The 23,288-nt window shown below is 33.4% G+C and overlaps 1 protein-coding gene and 1 non-coding gene across 2 annotated transcripts in view; one reads left to right on the top strand and one right to left on the bottom strand.

Moving 5' to 3' along the window:
• The window catches only part of SYNE1 (spectrin repeat containing nuclear envelope protein 1), a 122,230-nt gene that overhangs the window by 21,722 nt on the left and 77,220 nt on the right, over window positions 1–23,288 (top strand). The window contains exons 13-23 of the mRNA XM_044671720.1: window positions 110–280; window positions 3,010–3,143; window positions 3,673–3,877; window positions 4,732–4,914; window positions 6,435–6,581; window positions 7,520–7,674; window positions 8,104–8,251; window positions 9,934–10,028; window positions 15,992–16,226; window positions 17,057–17,251; window positions 21,034–21,159. Of these exons, the coding sequence (XP_044527655.1) occupies window positions 110–280; window positions 3,010–3,143; window positions 3,673–3,877; window positions 4,732–4,914; window positions 6,435–6,581; window positions 7,520–7,674; window positions 8,104–8,251; window positions 9,934–10,028; window positions 15,992–16,226; window positions 17,057–17,251; window positions 21,034–21,159 (1,794 nt within the window). The remainder of the gene's footprint in view (window positions 1–109; window positions 281–3,009; window positions 3,144–3,672; window positions 3,878–4,731; window positions 4,915–6,434; window positions 6,582–7,519; window positions 7,675–8,103; window positions 8,252–9,933; window positions 10,029–15,991; window positions 16,227–17,056; window positions 17,252–21,033; window positions 21,160–23,288) is intronic.
• On the bottom strand, window positions 21,528–21,633 carry LOC123248167. The gene has a single exon (XR_006506246.1). It is a non-coding gene; the product is annotated as a U6 spliceosomal RNA (small nuclear RNA).

Raw genomic sequence — 23,288 nt, 5'->3', positions numbered from 1 at the left:
ATATCTCATGGGCTATTGCATAGGGTTTTGGTTTGGGTTGGAGGAGGAGGGTTGCATTTATTTTGTGGAATTTCCATGTATTATTCTCACACACATATACTTTTTAAAGGTTGGACAACTCAAAATATTACTACAGTCAATGTTTGATCAGTGGAATGTGTACAAAGTGGCTTATGAGGAAATTAACAGTTACCTGATGGAAGCCAGGTATTCTCTGTCTCGTTTCCGATTGCTGACTGGTTCTCTGGAGGCTGTGAAAGTGCAAGTAGAGAATCTACAGGTGAGGAGCAAATGTTAAATATTTCATTGCAGTGACTTTAAACTTTTGGAAAAAAGAAAACTGAGACGTTTGTGAAAGTTTTAAAATCTTTAAATCTTTTTTAATTTAACTTTTATTTCTGAACCAAATTTCTTTGTGGATGTCATCTTTTTTTTGGTAAACCCCTAAGTATTCCAAGACAGATGAGTGGTAAGGACTAGGCAATTGGGATTAAGTGACTTGCTCAGGTTCACATAGCTAGAAAGTATCTAAAGCCATATTTGAGCCCAGGACCTCCTGTGTCCAGGTCTGTTTCTCAATCTACTGAGCCACCTTGGATGACATTTTTTAAAATCAGGTTATCCTATAATGAAGTGGTACTATTTTATAAATATTCTAATTTCTAACTATTCTAAAGTAAATAACCACTGAGTATTCACAAGGTTGTGACAGCACTATTTCAAAATTTGCTTTTATACCTATTACTAGGTGGCTTAATGGAAAGAGTACTGGATTTGAATTCAGCAAGACCTGAATTCAAATCCTTCCTCACATGGTTACAAGATATATGACTGAACAAGTTCCTTAAACTCTCTGAACCTCAATTTCCTCATCTGTAAAATGAGTGAATTGGATTTGATGACCTCTGAGGTCTCTTCTCAAATCTATGTTCCTGATGACCCCAGAATCCCTTCATTTTTTACCTCTAAGGTCTTTTCCAGCTCTAAATTTATGCTCCTTTGGTCTGCTTTCCACCACTGGCATCTTCCTCTCAAGCTTCCTCTTTCTTTTCTATTCTCGTTAGTCTCCACAAGTTAAAGGATTAAAAAATAAAGCCAACCGCAATGAAAAGAAGAGCTATTAACTAGCTTTTAATGTGTTTTTCTTTGCTTTCCACAAAAATCTAATAGCTTAGTTCAATATGTGCTCTTTTCCTTATTGCTCTGTTCTTTGTTGTATCCATTATCAATAACAACATCTAAAATGACATTCCTACCATACTTTTAGATGAGGATAGCCTGCCAAGCCATATTTACCTCCACTAAACTGCTGCCTCAGACTCCTCGACACTGTCCACCATTCTACTTCAGGCACTCTCCTCCATCTGCTCCTATCTGTAATTGGAAGAATAGGTACTATGTGTATTAAGGGTTAGGTAAGGGCACTTAAGGGCTAATAAGCACAGAATGTACCCTTCCCCACTTCTAATCTATTCTGGCAACCGAAAATAAATTCAAATATCTCTGATCCAATGTCTAATTCTTCTGAAGGGAATTTACTTTTTCTAACTAGCAGTCAGTTCCCCAAATGCATCATACAGTGGAATATGCCAGGCAAGTCCTTATTAGTCAGAACTGATTATGCTGATGATAATGCAATTACTAATAATAACTTTGGGAGATTTAAAATAATTTCATAATTCAAAACATTAAAATGTTCTTTTGAACATCTAGTGTGGGACTGGCAGTTTTATTGATATTGCCTTAATCATTATATGACAGGGTACCCTCTTTTTGGATTAAAATAGCAAAAACAATAGTAGACAAATCAGAAACAGTATCAAAATGATATTGGATTTTACCAGTTCATTTATGAATGTATTTCTGCATTTACATGTTGCCTGGAGTTCATTCTGTAGGTTCAGCATGATAGGACCATTTCATTATTTACACTCCAACAATCCCCCATTTCCCATTGTCCTAATGCCTGAGGAATCCATATTTTATGGTTTTTCAGTTCATAGCTCTGTCATAATGTTCAATCCTACCCCATTGGCTGGGACCTACCCAATAGGTAGGTCTTGTAAAAAATATAGGTGAAGACTGCTTCCCTGGGCAAGATTTCTCAGCTTCATATTTGCATCTTGCAGTCAGTATTCCTTCAGAGGTTTAACCATAGAATCATATCATTTTAGATCAAGAAGGAACCTTGGAAATCATCTATTTCCATTTCTTTTATAAGTGAAATAGTACCAGAGTCCCAGTGCTAATTAATGATAAAAATAGGAATAGTCTTATGTCCAGTTCTATACTCTTTCAAGACATGATTCTCCATATTCATCTCAACTTCCTGGATTCCTTCAGTTCCAAGTGAAATCATATTTTTTACAAAAAGTCTTTCCTAATCTCTCTTAATTCTAGTGCTTTCTTTCAATTGATTTTTTCCCAATTTATTACGTATCCTTATCTTTTTATCTCTCTCTCCCTCTCTCTACTCCATCTATCTATCCATCTATCTATCTTTCTAATCTTGTTATTCTATAGTTGTTTACATGTTGTCTCCACCAATTAGACCCTAAGCTTCTTGAGAGCAAGGAATAGCTTTTGCCTTTTTAGTATGCTAAGCTCTTAACACAGTGCCTGGTACATAGAAGGTACTAAATAAACTAATATTTATTGAATGACCAACTAGTTCTAAGGTGACATCTATAAAACAAAAATTAGAATTGACAGGGAAGTTATCTATATAAAATTTTCTCTACACTGTCAAATTAGAGTAGCTAGCTAACTAGCTACTCTTATGTGCTCTTTTTAGACTTACCCACTAACCCTTATAATCCTCAGTGCTAATATGAAGTTGTAAGAAAAGTTACTAAAAAAACATAAAAATTTACTGTAAAGTTACTCATTTCATCTTCTTTCAAAAGAACCTAGTAAACGCCTATTTTAATTTTAAGTTTTTGTACTAATATGTACAAACTAAAATTTAGATACTATCATGCTGTTTGTCTCTTCTCTTTTCATGAATAGAGTCTACAGGATGAGTTAGAAAAGCAGGAGAGCAGCTTGCAGAAATTTGGCTCTGTAACAAACCAACTATTAAAAGAATGTCATCCACCCGTGACAGAAACACTTACCAATACATTGAAAGAAGTGAATATGAGGTATGGGATAGCCTAATTCTAGTGGTTTTTTTAAAGATCTCATTCTCAATCCTATCAACTGTATAATTGAAAGTCTTTAAATTTTTTATATTGAGTTTAGTAAGGTTTGTTCACATATGGTCATTCATTCTATTTGTTTTGAAGTTCAAAAATAATGTTTTGCAAGAGGAAAATGCATTAATTGCTTTGGAATTGCTGCCTACATAAATGGAATTGTCGCTTATTCAAAATATTTTCATCTCTAATTCTTTACCTTCAAAATAAATTTGTAGGCCACTGATGAAACTCTATCTTTTTTATTTAAAAAAATGGATGATTATACATTATTTCCATTTGCACAATGTAAAAATATCTTAATCATACTTAACAAGCCATTCAATAGACAATAACAGCCCATTTTGTGCTGGACTTTGGGGCTACAAAGATAAAAACAAAACAGTGGGAAAGATCAAGTAATCTACAAAAATAAAATGGGGAAACATCAAGGAATCTACATTAACCAATGTGTATGTGTGCTTTTTGTCTTCAGGTGGAATAATTTGTTAGAAGAGATTGCTGAACAGTTACACTCCAGTAAAGCTTTATTTCAACTGTGGCAGAGATACAAAGATTATTCCAAACAGTGTGCTTCAACAATCCAGCAGCAAGAGGATCAAACTAATGAGCTATTAAAGGCAGCAAATAATAAAGATATTGTTGATGATGAAGTTGCAGCCTGGATTCAAGATTGCAATGTATGTTTACAAATAGTGTATTTCTCCACCTTTCCTTTCATCAAAATTCAAGCTTGCTTAACTTCAAAAATTTTAGTTACTATTAGGTACTGAGGCAACTTAAGGTTGCCTCAGAATATAAAATAAGGTAACTTTATTTTTAATCAAGGTAAAAGTACCAAAGAAGTCCTCACCTTTCTGAGAAAAGACAAGTGTTTGAATGAGATATCAGTTTGCCTTAGGAGAAGTGTGTCATAGTGTCTATACCTTCACTGCTTTAAAATGTAGCCTGATTTTCATGTAAATTTTCTTTCCTTTTTTCTTTCTTCTTGGTTTGCCCTTGCTTGGCACGCACTTTATAATTCCTCTTTAAAGTTCAAGAGAGATCTTGAATATTTAAAACAATACTACTTCAATTAGTTCCTGTAATGCTCATATCACAGTTAAAGTAAGCAATTTCATTTTATTCCACATGTAAACCCCATGAGGGTTTGGGTATGTGTGGTAGAAGTCTTAATCCACATTTGTCTATCTGGTGAAACCAATAGATTCTTCTGCAGAAAATCATTTTTGGATGTAAAAAATAAAGTACACATCATTACAAAGGAAACCAATTATATTGAATTGGTTCACACAATTCATACATATCACACACACACACACACACACACAGAATGTATTATTCACTGCTCTACTCTATCATACCTGAGTATTAGTAAGGACATTTAGATTAGCTGAATAAGTACATGTGTATACAAAATCTATCCTGCAAGAAAGAAGTGAACTTACTGCCTACATGGTCCTAATAAGAAGGTGAAGACATGCCCAAGAAGAGTGGTCTCATGGTAGATATTTCATTTCTCCCACCCCTTTAGGACCTTCTAAAAGGCCAAAGGAATGTTCAGGATTCCTTGTTTGTGCTGCATGAGCTGGGAGAGCAACTTAAACAACAAGTGGATACTTCTGCAGCATCAGCCATTCAGTCTGACCAGCATGCTCTGAGTCAACACTTGTCTGCCCTGGAACAGGCTCTTAGCAGACAGCAGAAATTATTACAGGTAAAAAAAAAATCTGTTCAGTGGATGTGAGAACCTCAGCCTTTATGTCTTTGAGTTTGAATATGGAAATATTTATAAATAGAAGACTGATTAATCATCTAGACCAATGGGTCGGCAACCTTTATGGCCATGAAAGCCATAAACACCTGCAGAAGAAGGAGGATGGAGGCGGAAGGTGCTGGAATATGGGGCGGGGGCTGAAGGGCTCCCTGGGGCACATCCTGGGGCTCTGCCCAGACTGGCCTATGGGGAGGTGGAGCCAGATATGGCTTAAGAGCCATATGTTGCCGACCCCTGATCTAGACAATACTAAATCTACCTCAACTGTCTCCCAAATAAATAATAATAGATGATCAAATCCTTAAAAGATCAGTAGGGCTTTTAGAATGTTCTTATATAAATAGAAATCTGGCTTTGCCCATTGTAGTTTACATTCCTTCCTATTGCATCAGTTAGTCAAGCAAGCAAATATTTATTAAGCATTTATGCTTTGTAGCTCTAGAGATACAGGATGAAAATGAAATGTCCCCTGTTCTCAAGGAGCATACGTTTTTAACAGATGACATACAACATGTACATATACAGACATATACAAAATGCATACAGACCAATGCAATGTACCTTAGAGTACTTTTTTTTTATTTGGGTGGATGAGGGAGGAATTGGGGACAAGGAAGGACCAGCAAAAGCATCCTTTAGGAGGAGGCACAGGAACTGAGTCTTGAAGAAAATCAGAGATTCTTAGAGATTGTGGTAGAGATAGGAATATTGATTCCATGCATAGGAGAGAGAGTGCAAAGGACAAAAAGGACGAAATATTATATACATATATGTGTGTGTGTATATATATATATGTGTGTGTCAGAAGCATCAAATAAGACAGTATAGCTAGACCATGTAAAGAAGGAAATAATGTATATAAAAAGAATGAAAGCAACATAGAGGCAATCTGTATGCAAAGCTTTAAATCTAAACATGGTTCCTCATTAATAATATGGAGTTGCTGGCATTAATTGAGTAGAGATAGCTGGATCTGACTTACCATTTAAAAAATCAATTTAGTGCCTCTAGAAGTTGGGGAGATAGGTTGTTATGAGGAGAGATCAAAGAGACCAGTTAGGAAGATAGGGAAATAGTTCAATTATGAGAGGAGATGAGATAGGTGAAAGATATAGTGATAGAAAGAATTGGCAACTGACTAGAAATGTGAACTGGGTCAGAGTGAAATGTTGGAGTATAATGGTTGTGAACCTGGGTGACTGAAAAGATGGTAGTATATTACACAAAAATATTTATGTTTGGAAATAGTATAAAGCAAATTATGAAAAGAAATAAATCTATATTCTAGAATAAGCAATAAAAAGTATACTCAACCTGAAAAATCACTGTTAGAGTATTTTTCAGAAAAGATTTTGTACAATGAGAAAATGAAATAAATACAGCAATTGCTTAAGCAAATCAAAAAACTGTCTAAATATACTTTTTTCTAAAATTCAGAATGTTAATTTTTTTTGCAAAAGGCTGGAGTTCTTGACTATGAAACATTTTCCAAGAGTTTAGAAGGTCTGGAGGGCTGGATTTTAGAAGCTGAAGAAGTACTAAAAGGACAGGACCCCAACCATTCATCTGACCTTTCAACAATTCAGGACAGAATGGAAGAACTGAAAGTAAGTATTAGAAAAGTTATCCCTATTCCATATCATCAGACAACAAATGATATTATCATGAGTAAACGAATGAAAAAGCATTTGTTAAGTACTTACTATATGTTAAGCACTAATTTTGATCTACCTTACTCAAAGGCTAGACCTTTATCTGTTTTGACAAGCTGCCTCACTACCTAAAATACAATTAATTCAGTTTTTCTAAGAATAGAGAGAAGACAAGAAAGTTCTTTCTTTTTTATTTGTAATTCTTTTGGAGGTTACAGAGAATGCCAATCAAAAAATGTGGAAAAGGCTGATGAGGAATGAACTGGAAGGTGATTGAGGAAATAAGGTTGAGTTGGTACAGAATTCTAATATATAAGTTCTCTATAATATAAATATCAGAAATTCTCCATCACGTAAATCTCTGTACTCCAGCCAATCCAGTCAAAGCCAATGCTGAGAAAGAGCAACACTCTAAAAGATAAACAAGTTTCATCTCTCCTTTAGTCCTTGGGAAAAGAAAGAGCAATAAAACCAATTAAACTAATTAAAATTAATTAGGATGTGCCATTTATTCTGCTGGTCAATGGAGCTTTTTCTTATTTAGCAAAGATATATTAGAATAATGAAATCAAGATTACAATACATATGTTATCCAAACATGCAAAAAAATCTTTATCATTAGTGCCATTTTCATCCTTAACCTGACGCTTAGGAGAATATTTGTAAAATCACCAAGTCAATAAATCTTTAGTGTCATCTCTTCCCTTATTTGCCAGAAATTTCTGTTTCTCCATGTGATCTAAATTTGACAAAAGAATTGAACAGGTAAGAAATAAAGAGAATAGATATAGGTAATAATGACCTAACTGGATGCTTAGGCTGCTAGTAGTATTTCAGCTTCACTATCCATGTCTAAGTAGGTTGTTTTCCTGTTTTTTTTTTCCTTTTTTCAGGGCCAGATGCTAAAATTCAGCAGCATGGCTCCAGATTTGGATCGTCTTAATGAGCTGGGATATAGATTACCACTAAATGATAAGGAAATAAAAAGGATACAGAATTTGAATAGGCACTGGTCTTTAATCTCCTCTCAGACCACAGAAAGATTCAGGTACAAAATCTTAGAAATTTGAAGTCAAGTAAAGTTTGCATTTATAGTTTTTTTTAATTCTACAGATTTGTCAAATTTCTGTCTTTTACATTATACTATCATAATTTGAAAACAGTTCAAGAAATCCAATTGAGTAAGAAATAGATTCACTTCTACATGTATTAAAGATTGCTTTCCTTTTAAAAATTAAAATTATTTTAAAATAATTAAATGAAATTTTAGTGTATTCATTTATTTTTCTAACAATTGATGACTTAGACTACAGATATAGTATGTAGTGTAAAATATATCTCTATGGCAATATAGATATGATGATGGTGGTAGTATTTGTAATGCCGATGGGGAAAAAAAACCAAATGACTTTATTTCTGTAATTTGGAGGCATTTTCTGATTTGTTCTTTTTTCATTCTTCTCTTTTGTTCTTTCAGCAAGTTACAGTCATTCCTTTTGCAACATCAAACCTTCTTGGAAAAATGTGAAACGTGGATGGAATTCCTGGTTCAGACAGAACAGAAGTTGGCAGTAGAGATTTCAGGCAATTATCAACGTCTTTTAGAGCAACAAAGGGCACATGAGGTAGGTAATGATATTAGAATTTTGGAAGATATGAATGTTGAGCTCTTTGCAAAGGCCTTGAGGATGCCATTATTGAAAATCTAAGAATCATTGTTTACATTAGCATTGCATCTCCTTTTCCTAAGCTTTTTATTTTTATAGTTTAATGAAATACATACTAGATCCTGCCTCATCAGATGGCTGCACACATAGTTTGTAAAATATATGATATTTCCAAGCCCTATGACATTCATTGGTGTGTATACTCTGATATAAATTGTGATCTTTAATGTAAGTAGTCTGTGGTTTGGTCTTACCACTACTGCTATTACTACTACTACAAACAGCAATAATAATGATAATAATAATAATAATAATAACTAGTATTATTATCAGTATGTCAACCTTTTGGATATAAATATGCCCAAGCTTAATTAGTCTAGTCTAATTTTCAGAAAAGAGTATGCCACCAGACCTATAGCTGGACCTAATCCTCTTGGTCAGAAATGCCAGAGCTTAGACCCAATATGCATAGACTTCTGAAAAACAAGTTGAGTTTTGGGGGCAAAACTTTAGTGGAAGATAATATATAGTAGCAATCGAAATTGTGGACATGTAATAATTCCTATATCTAGTCTTATACCTGAGGCAACTTGATGACATAGTGGGAAAAATACTGTGTCTAGAGTCAGGAAGATCTGAGTTCATATCTTAATTCATATACTTGCTAATTATGAGACCCTGGACTAATCATTAAGCTCTTTTGCCTCAGTTTCCTCAGTTACAAATGAAAATAATAATAGCATCCATCTCACACTGGTTAATGAGGATCAAATGAGGTAATACTGTAAAAAAATATCTATCACAGTGCCTGGAATATAGAAAGTGCCATATAAATGCTTATTCTCTTTTCTTTCCCTTATTTATAGCATATAATCGCATTTGTGAATTCTATTTCTTTATACACTTTATTAAAGCCAGTAATCTAAAGCAAATACAATATTAAAGCTAGAAGTAACATTATTGATAATTGTTAGCTCCTTTATTTTATAGCTGAAGAAAGAGAAACACAAATGAGGTAAAAAGTTATGCCTTAATTTAAATCCATAATGAATTAGTGAGAGAGCATTATTATTCTTCAAAGATGTATATATATATTTACATATAAGTCAAGTTATTGTTGTTATTATCGTATTGATGTCTTCTATTCTGTAGAATCATTAGAAAATCTAACCTTTTTATACGGAGCATAAATAAATACAAAAACTAGAGAAAATGTTACAATTTTGATTGCTATTAAAACAAAGAGCTTTGTTTTCAACTTTATAATAATCATTAGCTTAAACAAAAGCTTCCATTTCTCAATTATATTTATCTCCAGTGATTTTTTTAAAAAATAGCTTTAATTTTTTGCCAGCCTCAGAATCATATTTTTTAACGCAGAAATAATTCTCATGACTTTCCTCATCTAAAAACTTAGCATTTCCAAATTTACATGTTACTAATTGTCTTCTAATATACTTTATCAGTTATCATTAATTTTTTAAAAATGTGTTTGCCTTAGAAGCTAGCAATAAAAGGAAAGAGTGAATGTCTAGGAAATTAGGGTGGAATTGAGTTTTTAATACAAATAATTGAGTTGGAAGCCTCTGAAGCATATTATTGCCATTATTTTCACTTTTGTGTACTTATTTTTGTGACAGTTGTTTCAAGCAGAGATGTTCAGTCGTCAACAGATTTTGCATTCAATCATTGTTGATGGGCAGCACCTTCTAGAACAAGGTCAAGTGGATGACAGGTAGGATTTTGAATACTTGTGAGGAAAGTTGCCAATGAAATTCTTTAGTAGTGAGTAGCCAATATATTTAAAACATTATAACTTCTTACTAGGTCTTCCTGTCCTCAATCTCTTAGCCATCATTCTGAAGTTTACAGTACTGCCAGAATATTTTTTTTTCTTATACGTAGAAAATGTAACTCATCTCCTCAGAAATCTTCAATGGCTCCCAGTTTATCTAAAATTAACTTCAAATTGCTTTGTCTAGCATTCTAGGCCTTATAATCTCATTCTATTTTAAGTTCCCAGTCTTGCCTTTTATTTTCATCCTCGACTCACACTACCTTCTACTGTCTAAATGCTATGCCTTAGCTGTTCTTTCTGTCTGGACCTGCCTTCTGACCCATCTACCCCCATTCCCAGACTTCTCCAATATTCTTCCATTTAACCTGTTGAATTCCTGTCTAGAGAAGCAATTTGGTATAGTGAATTATTTGTGTTCAAAAGTATTTGGTGCTGATCCTGCCACTTCCTGCCTGTGTGACCCTGATAAAATTGCTCAAACTCTTCAAAACCTCAGTTTCCTCATTTGTTCAATGAGAACTTATCTGTTTCCCTCCAACTTCAAATTTATAATCTCTTCAAGACTTTCTATACCCATTAACATTGGGATCTATACAACATCCACTGTAGCTTCTAGCCTGGACAAAATATGGAAGCTCAAATCCAGAAAATAAACAAAAATTATGTTACTTATCATTTAAGATTTAATTTAAATATGACCTTCTTCATAAAATATTCCCTGATACCCTTGGTATCTAAAGACTTCTCAACAATGCATTTATCCCATAATCATTTACTGAGTGCCCACTGTATACCAGAAAGTATGCTAGACACTAGTCATTTAATGTGTCTAAAACAAAGCTTTTCATCTTACAACTCTTAAGACATTCACTGTGGTTTGTACCAATAGCTTTGCAGTGAATTCAGCACCAGAACTAGATTCAGAAAGACAAGTTTAAGATCTGGCCTCAGACATTTACCAGCTGTGTGATGCTGGACAAGTCATTTAACCTCTACCAGCCTCATTTTCCTCAGCTATAAAGTAAGGATAGTGATCACATTTATCTCCCAGGGTTGTTGTGAGGATCAACTGAGATGATATTTGTAAATACTTAGCCCAATTCCTGGCACATAATAGGCATTTAATATTTCCTCTCTCTCTCTATCCCTCCCTTCCTTCCTTCCTTCTCCTCTCTTCTCTCTGTCCTCCTCCTCTCTTTTTTTCCTTTCTTCTTTTTTCCCTTCTTTCCTTCCCTCTTTTCTTTACATCTTTTTTTCTATCTCTTCTTTACCTTCCTTTCTTCCTTCCTCCATCATTCCATCTTTTACTTCCCCTTCCGTCCTCCCTTCTTTTCTTTTTTCTTCCCTCTCTGATTTCCTTTCCCTTTGTTCCTTTCTCCCACCTTTTTCTTCCTTTTCTTCTTCCCCATCCCTCCTTTTCCTTCCTTTCTTCCTTCTTTCTTCCTTCTTTCTTTCCTTCCTCCCTTCCTTCCATAAATTCTTGACCTTAGATTTATTCTTTATTCTTCTGTATTTTCTTTTCCATACTTCATCAGCTGACAGTTCTTTTTCATTATACCTCCTTTTCTTACATGCATTCATAAGCTTTTCACTAGTCAATATAATCACTATCCTAAATCAGAACCTCATTTTTTTCATAGACTCTTATTACAGTATCCTCCTAAATGGTTTCCATCTTTAGTCTCTCCCTCTTTTCTATCTCCAACATAATTTCAAAGATAATCTTCCTAAAGCAAAGAGCTGACTATTGCTAAAACAAACAAAAACCTTTTAGGGAGTCCCATTTGCCTCTAGGATAAAAGATGAATTCCTCAGCCTGCCACTTAGAATTTTTCACCATCTGCTTCAATCTACCTTCTCAGGCTGCTTTTATATATTATATTTTATCCTCATGCCACACGGACCTAATCATGTTCTCTGAACTCATCATTCTATTGCCTCCCTCCATACCTTAGTACAGCCTATCCCTCATACCTTCAGTGTGCTCTTTCTTGGAGTCTTCTTCCTCTTAGAGTCTTTTGCTGCTTCCTACTTGTGTACTGAGTACTCTGAGAAGCCTTTACTTGTCCCACATTGTTTTTTCCCCAGAATGACCTTTCAGTTATTTAACCACGGGCTTAATGTAACCACCCTGGAGAATATTAAGCTCCTTGTGATAAAACGTGTCTGTGTCTGAGGATCAATTTGAACTCAGTTCTTCTGACTCCAAACTAAGCATTCTATCTACTGTGGCACCTACCAGCCCATTTAAAAACAAGTTTGCAAATTATTACATGTCCTTAAGCAACTTGATTTAGTGAAGAGATAGAAGGATTTTTAAATATTATCTGTGTTAATACAAATAGAAGTTTCTGAAATACTTTACATTTTAGAAAATAGTGTTCTTTTAAGTATAAACATTGATCTCTGAAATCATATTTGCTTTATTGATTTTTATAAAACAAGTCTCTTCTCTCTAGAGGATACAAAGGTAAACTCATATCTGCCCAGATAAGTAAGATATGAACTGGTTCACTTACCTGTATTTTCAAATAATATTATTTTTCAGAATGTTATTAAAATTACCCACAGGATTATAGAATAGAGATGAACATGACCTTGGAGACTTTTGTGGCAATAGTTCATGGTTTTCTGCTGTAGCTTTTATTGATATACACAAATACATATTTCTATTATAGGAATTAATATAACTTTTGTTAAAATCTAAACATTTATATCAAATATTTTGATAACAAATGATAGGTTTTTGTGGAATGTTTCTATATTTGGGGGAAAATAGTTGAACATTATAATAGTGTTGAGAAAATAGTAATTAAGCAAAACAGAAACACAATAATTTTTAATGAGAGGGCTTTTGTTTTTCTCTTTTTTAAGATTATTGTGAAAGCTAGTAGTTAAGGGGGAAATTTGTTGTTGTTCATTAATTTCAGTGGTGTCTGATTGTGACCCCAGTTGAGATTTTCTTGTTTAAGATACTGAAGTGATTTACCATTTCCTTCACTAGCTCAGTTTTTACACATGAGGAAACTTTGGTAAGCAAAGTTAAGTAACTTTCCCAGGGTCACACAGCTAATAAATATCATAGGTTAGATTTGAACTTAGGTCTTCCTGACTCCAGGGCCCATACTCTATCCACTCTGTCACTTACCTGCTCTGAGGGAGAAGTTAGGTTTAAATAAAGAAGAATGAGGAGTTAAATGTTTTTGAAGATTCCAAGGATGGAATTTGGACTTTGGGACTTTTTTAAACCAAGTTTTCATTAGCTGTAATAGTTACTTCTAATTTCATTCAGATTTTAAGGCTTTCATTTTCTTTGGCAAGGTTATATCACCAGGTATAGTCTTATTATGAGTAGTTATGATTAGGCCATATCTTTTTAAATATAATGAAAAGGAGAAAGAAAAACAAAGAGGTAGAGAATAATTTTGGACAAACTTTGAAGAAAAGACGGGAAGGAAAAGAAGTTTTAAAATGAGTATTAAAATATAAAAAATGAATTGAAATTAATGAACTGATTATACAGTTTAGATAAAGATGAAAATTGAATGCATAGCATATATTGATTCTATTCCTGAATGTGGTTGGGGAGGAATATTATGGTAATAAGAAACATTGATTTATTGAAAGCTTATAAAGATCTAAAATATGTATTTATTTTGGTCCTCTTCATAATATCCCTGTAAAGTAAATGCTATTATTATTCTCGTTTTACTGATGAGAAAACTGAGATTGAAAGGTTAAATTAGTTGCATAGGGGCCACTCAGCTGGGAAGAAATAGTATCTGACTATCCATTAAAAAACTTGTAAGTTTTTATAAGATAATACATTATCATACATTATAATTCAGACAGTTCTTCTACAGTTTTTTTTATCACATATAAACTATGGTATTTTTGGTATATAGGGAGGAGGATTCCCTTTCTTTAAAAAAAAGATCATCAGCTAAATGAAATAATTATTATTGTATATTAATTTGAAGGATACATCAAAGGCTATCTAGAACTGATGCATGAATGCTCTCTAGAGAGATCAGCAGATAATTGTCAATATGAAGGAACATAGGAAGGTTATTTTCCTGGGTTTAACTAAGAAAGTTTCAGGGGGAGATATACATGAGGAAGTTACTTTAATTAAGGTTCTTCTGCCTGAAGAAGAGAAAATAGAAGGAAAACTTGACATTATTTTTGGGTGTTATCGAGTGCTATCGAGCACAAAGTGGTAATAAAATGTTTTTCTTTTTCACTGGTTCTGAAATATAGAGTGGGAGATTTCAGTTAGGTAAGGGAAAAAAATTGAAGAAGTTAGGTTGTCTTACATTGAGAATGTTGCCCAAAAGTGGTTATGGACTGTCACTCTGATTTTTTAAAAGTAATTTCATTCATTTAAAAAAGTGTAAGAATAATCCTTCCGAACCTATCCATACCAGATCTCAAACTTTATTATAAAGAAGTAATCATCAAAACAATCTGGTAGGGGCAGCTGGGTAGCTCAGTGGAGTGAGAGTCAGGCCTAGAGACAGGAGGTCCTAGGTTCAAACCTGGCCTCAGCCACTTCCCAGCTGTGTGACCCTGGGCAAGTCACTTGACCCCCATTGCCCACCCTTACCAATCTTCCATCTATAAGACAATACACCGAAGTACAAGGGTTTAAAAAAAAAACAATCTGGTACTGACTAAGGAAGAGAATAGTGGATCTGTGGTATAGATGACGTACACAATAGACAGTAATAAAATACTTTAGTAAACTAGTGTTAGATAAATCCAAAGTTCCCAGTTTTGGGGACAAGAACTAACTATTTAAGAAAAACTGCTAAGAAATTTGGAAAATAGTATGACAGATATTATACTAGGAATATAACTAGATATAGATGAACACCTCACACTGTATAACAAGATTAGTCAAAATGGGTACATGATTTATACATAAAGAGTGCTATCATAAGCTAATAGGGAAATATAGACTGGTTTACCTGTCAGATCTATGAATAAGGGATGAGTTTATGACCAAATAAGAGATAGAAAACATTATGAGATATAAAATGGATAACTTAGTATATTAAATTTAAAAAGTTTTACAAAAAAATGAATGCAACCCAAAATAGAAAGGAAGTAGAAAGGTGGGGCGAAGGGGAAACTTTATAGCAAATTACTCTGAAAGCTTCATTTCTCCAATATATAGAAAACTGACTGAAATTTACAAAATTACAAATCATTCTCCAATTGATAAATGGTCAAAAGACATAAACAAGCAATTCTCAGACAAAGAAATCAAACTCTATCTATGGTCATATAAAAAATGTTCTGAATCTCTACTGATTAGCAAAATGCAAATTAAAGCAACTCTGAGGTATCTCATCACAAGTATCAGGTTGGCTAATATGACACAAATGATAAATGATGGAGGGGATGTGGAAATTTTAGAACACTAATGCACTGTTGGTTGAGGTATGCACTAATTCAACCAATCTAGAGACTAATTTGGAACAATTCCCAAAGAACTATAAAATTATGCATGTGTTTCGATCCAGCAATAACACTATTATATCTGTATCTCAAAGAGAATGTGGTAATATGTTTTGCATGGTCACACATGTATAGCCTAGATTAAATTGTTTACCATCTCAGGAAGAGGGAGAGGGAAGGGAGTGAGGAAAAGAATTTGGAATTCATAATTTTGTAACACAACTGTCAAAAATTGTAATTCTATGTAATTGGAAAAAATTTAAAATATGTAAAAATTTAAATAAAAAAGGATCCTGCCAGATGTAAAGAGATGGTTTAGAAGGCCACTCATGATATCTTTAAATTCATTGCACCTGCAAACTCTTGTGTGATTAGAGAAATACATATGTGTTGGCCATGGTTTTTCACAATGGCTAATCTGGCTATTCTCTCAACAGGGATGAGTTCAACCTGAAACTTACACTTCTTAGTAACCAATGGCAGGGAGTCATTCGAAGGGCTCAGCAAAGAAGGGGGATCATCGATAGTCAGATTCGCCAGTGGCAACGCTATCGAGAGATGGCAGAAAAGCTTCGTAAATGGTTGGTTGAAGTGTCCTATCAGCCTGTGAGTGGACTGGGAAGTGTCCCTATACCATTGCAACAAGTTAGGACACTATTTGATGAAGTACAGGTAAATGCAAATTTTTTTTCTTATCCTCTGTATTCTTCCTCTGCTTTCACCTTGCTTTTCTAGTATTTATTCCAAAAATGGCTTTGAAATTAGGAAGATTATAGTTTTTCCATTGTCCAATATGATAATAAAATCATACAATTTCTAAAATTTTTATAGCATTTTAGTTGTCCAGCTTTTTGGAACTTTTCTCATTCCTTCTTTAGTATCATCACATACATATGTCTACAATCCCTCCTATTTGATTGAAAGCAAATTAGATAACAATAATTATCTGCTTTCCAAAAAATAGTTTAATCTAATTGAAATGTTTTCTTAAAGTCTCATAATAATAATAGTGGTCAACTTAGATAGCAACCTTTTCCAAAGACTACTTTCATATTCCAAGGATTTTCTACACAATTCACAGAGTGATATTACCAGATTATAAATGAAGAAAGAAATTCAAGATGGCCATATTTTCCACCTAAAGTGGAAATGTTTTATTTTAAATATTACAGAAGAGGTAAAAGTTGTCAAAGCCTTTGACATCTCTCAGTTTTCTTCCTATCCTGACTTCTTTGCTTTCATCCAACTAAGAAGGGATTTCTGTTCACCATCAACAACAAAAGTGTTTTAAATATCTATTATTTACAATGTCCTATATATGATCCTGGGAGAAATAAGATAATTATAACATATTACCTATACTCAAGTAGTTTAAATCATGTTGGTCATATTTCTGTTCCTGTAAATTCCAGAGTCCTACATATAAGAATCCTGTTTCATATTGTGATTATTGTAGCCTCTCTAAAAAGGGGGGGGAGACATTAAAAATCTGTTCTTTTCAGCTCAAAGAAAAAGTCCTCCTTCGGCAACAAGGGAGCTACATTCTGACTGTGGAAGCTGGGAAACAGCTGCTTCTCTCTGCTGACAGTGGCGCGGAGGCGGCCCTGCAAGCTGAACTCATGGAAATCCAGGAAAGATGGAAATCAGCCAGCATCTGCCTTGAAGAACAGAAGAAAAAACTTGGCTTCCTACTGAAAGTAAGTGTAGATGCTCATCTAGAGAAGAAGAAAGAGTTTGACTTCTGAATTTTAAAGCCTTTATAAATGTTGTGTCACTTTGCCCATTATTATAATAAATACAGCAATTAGAGAGAAAGCTTACTCTTAGTGAACAGAGACCTAAATTTGGAATTAGGAAGAACTAGTTTCAAGTCTTGCCTCTGACTCCATACTGCCTGTGTGGTGCTGGCCAAGTCACTTACCTTCTGAGTAAGCCCAGGAAACACTCTAAGCTTAATTTTAAAGCAGGTTCTGATCAAGAGCAGAATAATTTCCTCACTGGTAGTTCCTTATGCCAGAGAAATCATGGACCAATAAAAAATCTTCTCTGAAAAAGAAAATCTGAAGCCCATTACATAATGCCTCATAGCATTTCTATCATGTAGACCCCATTTATTCTCTATGTGTCTTATGCACCCTCAGCACAGTGCCTGGTACATAGAAGGCATTTAATAAATGTTAATTAATTGATATTCAGATAGACAGATAGACAGACAGATAGATAGATAGATAGATAGATAGATAGATAGATAGATAGATAGATAGATAGATAGATAGATATAGATTATATATAGATATTGCCTTCCCCATTAAACTCTTTGAGAGCAGGTATTATTTTTGTAGCTAGCTGGTACAGTGGATAGAGCACCAGACCTAGAATCAGGAAGATTGGAGTTCAAATCCAACCTCAGACACTTATTAGCTGTGTGACCCTAAGGAAGTCTTTTAACTATTCCAGTTTCCTCATCTATCAAATGAGCTGGAGAAGGAAATGAAAAACCACTCCAGGATCTTTGCCAAGAAAACCCCAAATGGGATCACAAAGATTTGAACACAATTGAAAAAATGGAACAAAAATAAATTTTGCTTTTTTGTGTATATTTAACATAGTGACCTCTACCTGGTAAAAACTTTATGTTTGTTAACTGATTGATTTAGGGCTTTGACAGGGGTCTTTCCCTATATGTATATATAGGGAAATATATCTCTCCATCCTTATCTTTACCTAATGGCTTCCCTGATTTCCTATGGAACTCAGCTCAAATACCACCTCTGTAGAAGGGTTTTCCATATTCTTCCTTCTCAGTCTCTTCTCTTTGAGACCATCTTCTACTTATAGTATATATATGTCTTGTATATACATTTTTATTTGCATATTCCCTCCTCCTTAGAATGTGAACTTCCTGAGGACCAAGCCAGTGTTAAAGTGAAGGTAGTGTTATGAAGAGGAGTATAGATGACATTAACATTTATTAAGTGCTAGGCACTGTGCTAAAGGAATAGAATATATATAATATATAGAGAATATAAAATATATAAATATAAAATATATCTTATATATTTTAAATTATATTTTAACTTATTAACTTATCATTTTTATGTTTCTATGCTATATTTATATATAAATAAATTAATTAGTTAGAATTTATATTTTAAATTATAAAATAAAAATATAATACAAAATATTAAAATATAATATATAAAATATATTATATGAGAGAATATTTTTAAAAGTCTCTCCTTAAAAAGCTCATTGTATAATAGACAAGACAACATGCAAATAACAATAGACAAAGAAAATATAGACAGGATAAATTTGAAATCATCTAGACGAGAGGATATTAGAATAAAAAAAAGATCAGGAAAGGCTTTAAGGCAAAAGGTAGATTTTTATCTGAGATTTGAAGAAAGTGAAAGAAATCGGAAGGTAATAGGAATAAGGGTATTCCAGACTCACAGTCTAGCCAGTAAAAACCAATGAGATTGGCCAATGAGTGTCTCTGGCAAGAAACAGCCAAAGGACATTGTCACCAGATCTCAGAGTTAAATGGATAGAAATATGCTAATAGTATAAGAAAACTAAAAAACAGAAATGAGCCAGGTTAGAAAAAGCTTTAGAAAACAGACAGTTTATATTTGATCCTACTATTAATACAGATCTGTGAGGCTTAATTATTTAGTGCAGTGACATGGTCAGGATGATTAGTTTGACATCTGAGTGGAAGATAGTAAGAAGAGATTTAAGACAAGATTAGACAGCCTACTTGAATGGTGAGGACTTATTGCAGGTTGGTGGCAGGGTCTGAGGAAAGAGAGGCATACTCTATAGATTTCATTGTTATTGTGTTTTTACCTTATTATGTAATCTCAAGTGTCTAGCACTCTGGTACATAATGTTTACTAAATGTTTGTTAACTGGCTGACATGTCATCTACATCATGCATTAGTGAAAACTATTTTCCTAGAATAAAGCAATAAAGAAAGTTCTGCATAGAAAAGCCATGGATTTATCACCATTCAGATTCCCACTGTCTTATCAAAATGCTTTGCTTTTTTGCTTCTAGAGTAAATCAGATTACATAAATTGTAGAGTGTTCCATTTTTTGTCTGATAGGTAAATTCATGTACGTATATCTTACCTATTACATATTAGTATAGAGAAATATAAAACTGGATCAAGAAAAATACTTAGTATATGTGTGTAAATATTTGTATATGTAACACACATATAATTATAGGATTATAGTTATCAGTTATCTGGTGTTTAAGTGGGAATTGACTCTTCTTTCACACATTTGCTTTCATTAGTATTGCATTTCCTAGGATAGTTTTTACTTTAGTATACTACTTAATCTATGATCAGATAGTTACACATAGTCTTAAGATCTGTTATCAAGTCTAAACATTTTGAAGACATTACTCACCCCATTTGTTTTCCTTATGCTGCTCCTCCATTTATTGATTTATATGACATATCTACTTAGCTGGAGGACTTTAGCCAATGGTAAGAATTTATTTAAAGTTTGTATGGTGCAGAAATTTTTGGTTGCAAAAAGACCACAAAAGACCTTTGGAAAGTGGAATCCTTATTCCACTCTTGTGAGAGCATATTTGATTTTGTATAACAGTTGATCATTTATTATGGTTGTTATTATTATTACTATTATTAGGCTAAGATGATATTTGTAAAGCCAAATTTTAATGCTATCTTCCATATCATAGACATTAAAAAACCCAACATATTTTAGCTTTTGGTTGTTACTGTCTCCAAGCAAATGTGAATAAAATTAGTGCAGTGAATATGCAGTGCAGAAAATGGACTCATTATAATTCAATTCACTGTAGATTAAAAAACTGAACTACATATTCACCTCTCTAAATCTCTCTTCCTATTAAGTGGAGTAAAAAGCCAATACACTAATACTAAGCAAAAATTATTTACTTTTAGAAGATTTCAGTTTACATAAGCTGTATTGATTTATTTGAAAATTTTATTAAAAATACCTAATATAAGCATATAAATTCATGATCAGAAAGGGCATTATTTTTGTTATTGTTATTTCCCACCTCCTTTGAACATGCTGCGTTGATTTATCATCTATTACCTGGAATCAAGCTCAAAGTTATTTGGAAAAAGAGGATTTTTTTTTTGTAAAATGGGAAGAAATATGGGGAAAAGGTACTATACAATGAGGGGAAATGGACAATGCCACTGCTAAAAAAACCAATGTTATCAGGTTCAGGAGCTGAGCACAGAACTGTGACTGTACTCTATACCATTTTGTGTTCTGGTGTGGCTTATATCCTTTATAGTGCTCTCCTTTGAAATCTTAATGTTACATTTTAACATACAGGGAAAACTTTAGAGAAATTTTTTTCCAAACTAGTTTCTGAAAGATTTATTAGACTACTTTCTTTTAATCCTCCTCAAACCTATGTTTCTGAGAGATTCATGCAGTTTTTTTCTTCTTTTTACATAGGACTGGGAAAAATGTGAAAAAGGAATAGCTGATTCTCTGGAGAAATTAAGAGCCTTCAGAAAAAAACTTGCCCAACCATTGCCGGATCACCATGATGAGCTGCATGCAGAACAAATGCGTTGCAAGGTAACCTTTGAGTTTTCACATCTACAGTAATAATAAAATTGAAAGCAGAATCGGTATCTCATATTTGTGGATTGCTTTTGGATTGATGAGTCACACTGCCTCACAAGGCAGTGCAAGTATTACTCTTTTCATTTTACATTATTTTTACATTATTTTCATTTTACAAATAAGGAAACTAAGACCGGGAGAATTTAAATAATTTGTTCAGGGTCCCCCACTAGTATGTACCAGAATTTGAATTCCAGCCCAGTTCTCTTGACTCCCATTCAAGGATTGTTTTCTCTACTCACATCTCTTTGCATATTTTTTTTCAAAACAAAGTTATGCCTTCTTTCTTTGCCACTTCCCTCCTCCTACACTATATAAGAAAAAATATGGAACACTTCACCAAATTGCTTATCAAACTTGGATAGGGGCCATCCTAATTTTCTTGTATTTTTCCAGTTGTGGTATTGGTGTTGCCAAAGTGAGCACCTTGCTTCTAATAAATATAAATCCCTACGTTTATCCACAAGTATAAACATGTTGCTGTTGCATTACACAAAGGCGAATTGTTTTAGGGAGAATCATTTATATCTGGTTTATAGCAACTAATGAAATTATGCCCCTCTTGAACTTGTAAAACTACGTAAATGAATCTTAAACATTTGTATAGACATATGCATAAGAGAACAAGCACATAAAATGAAATCAAATACTTCTTATTATAAGGAAATGTTAATTTAAGGAAATGTATCTTCTCCTCTGCCTTAATCATTAGCAAACTGGAAGATAGCCAAACCAAAAAATTGTACAGACAATTACCTTCTGAGGATCACACCCTGCCTCCTGGGTCCTATTATATGGTTTGTGGGAACTTAGTAGTTGATTCCATATATATTACGTATGTCAAGAGCTCTTGAAGTGAGATGGGGTTTTCAAGTTTCTAGGACTAAAGTCATTAACAGATTACAAATTGAGCACCTTAAATTGTACTTGGAAATGAATCAGAACTAATACTGACTCCTCCCTAAACAATTAGCTCCTAAAATTAACATCATTGAGAGACCATTATTATATTAGGAGACAGACATTCTAGTAGGAAAGAGGAAAACTTTCATTTATTAAGTGCCTACTATAAGCCAGTCATACATACACACATCATTTCATTTGATCTTCATAGCAATTCTATGAAGGTGACACTATTATTATCCACATTTTATAGTTGAGGAAACTGAGGCAGATCAAGATTAAATGACTTGCCCAGCGTCATACAACTAGTAAATATCTGAGTCTGGATTTGAACTCTGGGCTTCCAGGCTTCAGGTGCAATATTCTATCATCTGTGCCCACTTAATGCTTATAATAAAATGTAACAACTCTTGGAGATCTTTCTAATTCAACTTCATTTTTTGGCAGTTGAGAGAACTGAATAATAGGGTAGTAAAATGACTTGTCCAAGGTTGCACAACTAATCATTAGGAAAGACAGAATTATAAAAACAAAAGTTGGAGAAAAAAACTATGATTATGAAAGTTGTGTGTATGAGTCAGCTGTAACAAGTCCTAATGTAATGCCTTACTTGTTGCAGGTGTTCAGTAAATGTTTGTGAAATCAAATCTAGTTTCCCAGCTTCCCTCCTCTCACCCACAAACAGCAAAAAAACAGGGATAAGGTACATATGGATGATTTATAGAGTCTTTTAAAATTCAAAACATTATTATTATTCAAGCAACAGGTGACCCATTAAATAGAGAACTGGTCAGCAACTGCTGCTTCAGAGGCTTCTTCCCCAGCTGTGTGACCATGAGAAATTTACTAACTTTTTAACTTCAGTTTTTTCATCTTTGAAATACAATATGGCACAGATCTCTGTAAGGTGTTTTAAGGATCAAATGAGATAGCATATTTAAAAAGAATTGCAAAACTTAAACATCTGTATAAATATTGTTGTTCTTGGACTTATAGTGAACTTAGAAGCATAAGATAGCTAATAGTTTGGACAGACATCTGTTTCTGATGCAAAAAAATTGTTTAAATATTTTAATGAAAAGCATTTTATGTAAACTACTTTATAAATATATATCTAAGCTATTATTTCTCATGGAAACATTTTTAAATCTTACATAAATAGTTCTAAGATATTACAA

Source organism: Gracilinanus agilis, chromosome 4, assembly GCF_016433145.1.
Source record: "Gracilinanus agilis isolate LMUSP501 chromosome 4, AgileGrace, whole genome shotgun sequence".
NCBI lineage: Eukaryota > Metazoa > Chordata > Mammalia > Didelphimorphia > Didelphidae > Gracilinanus > Gracilinanus agilis.
This window is presented reverse-complemented; position numbering and strand designations above follow the sequence as displayed.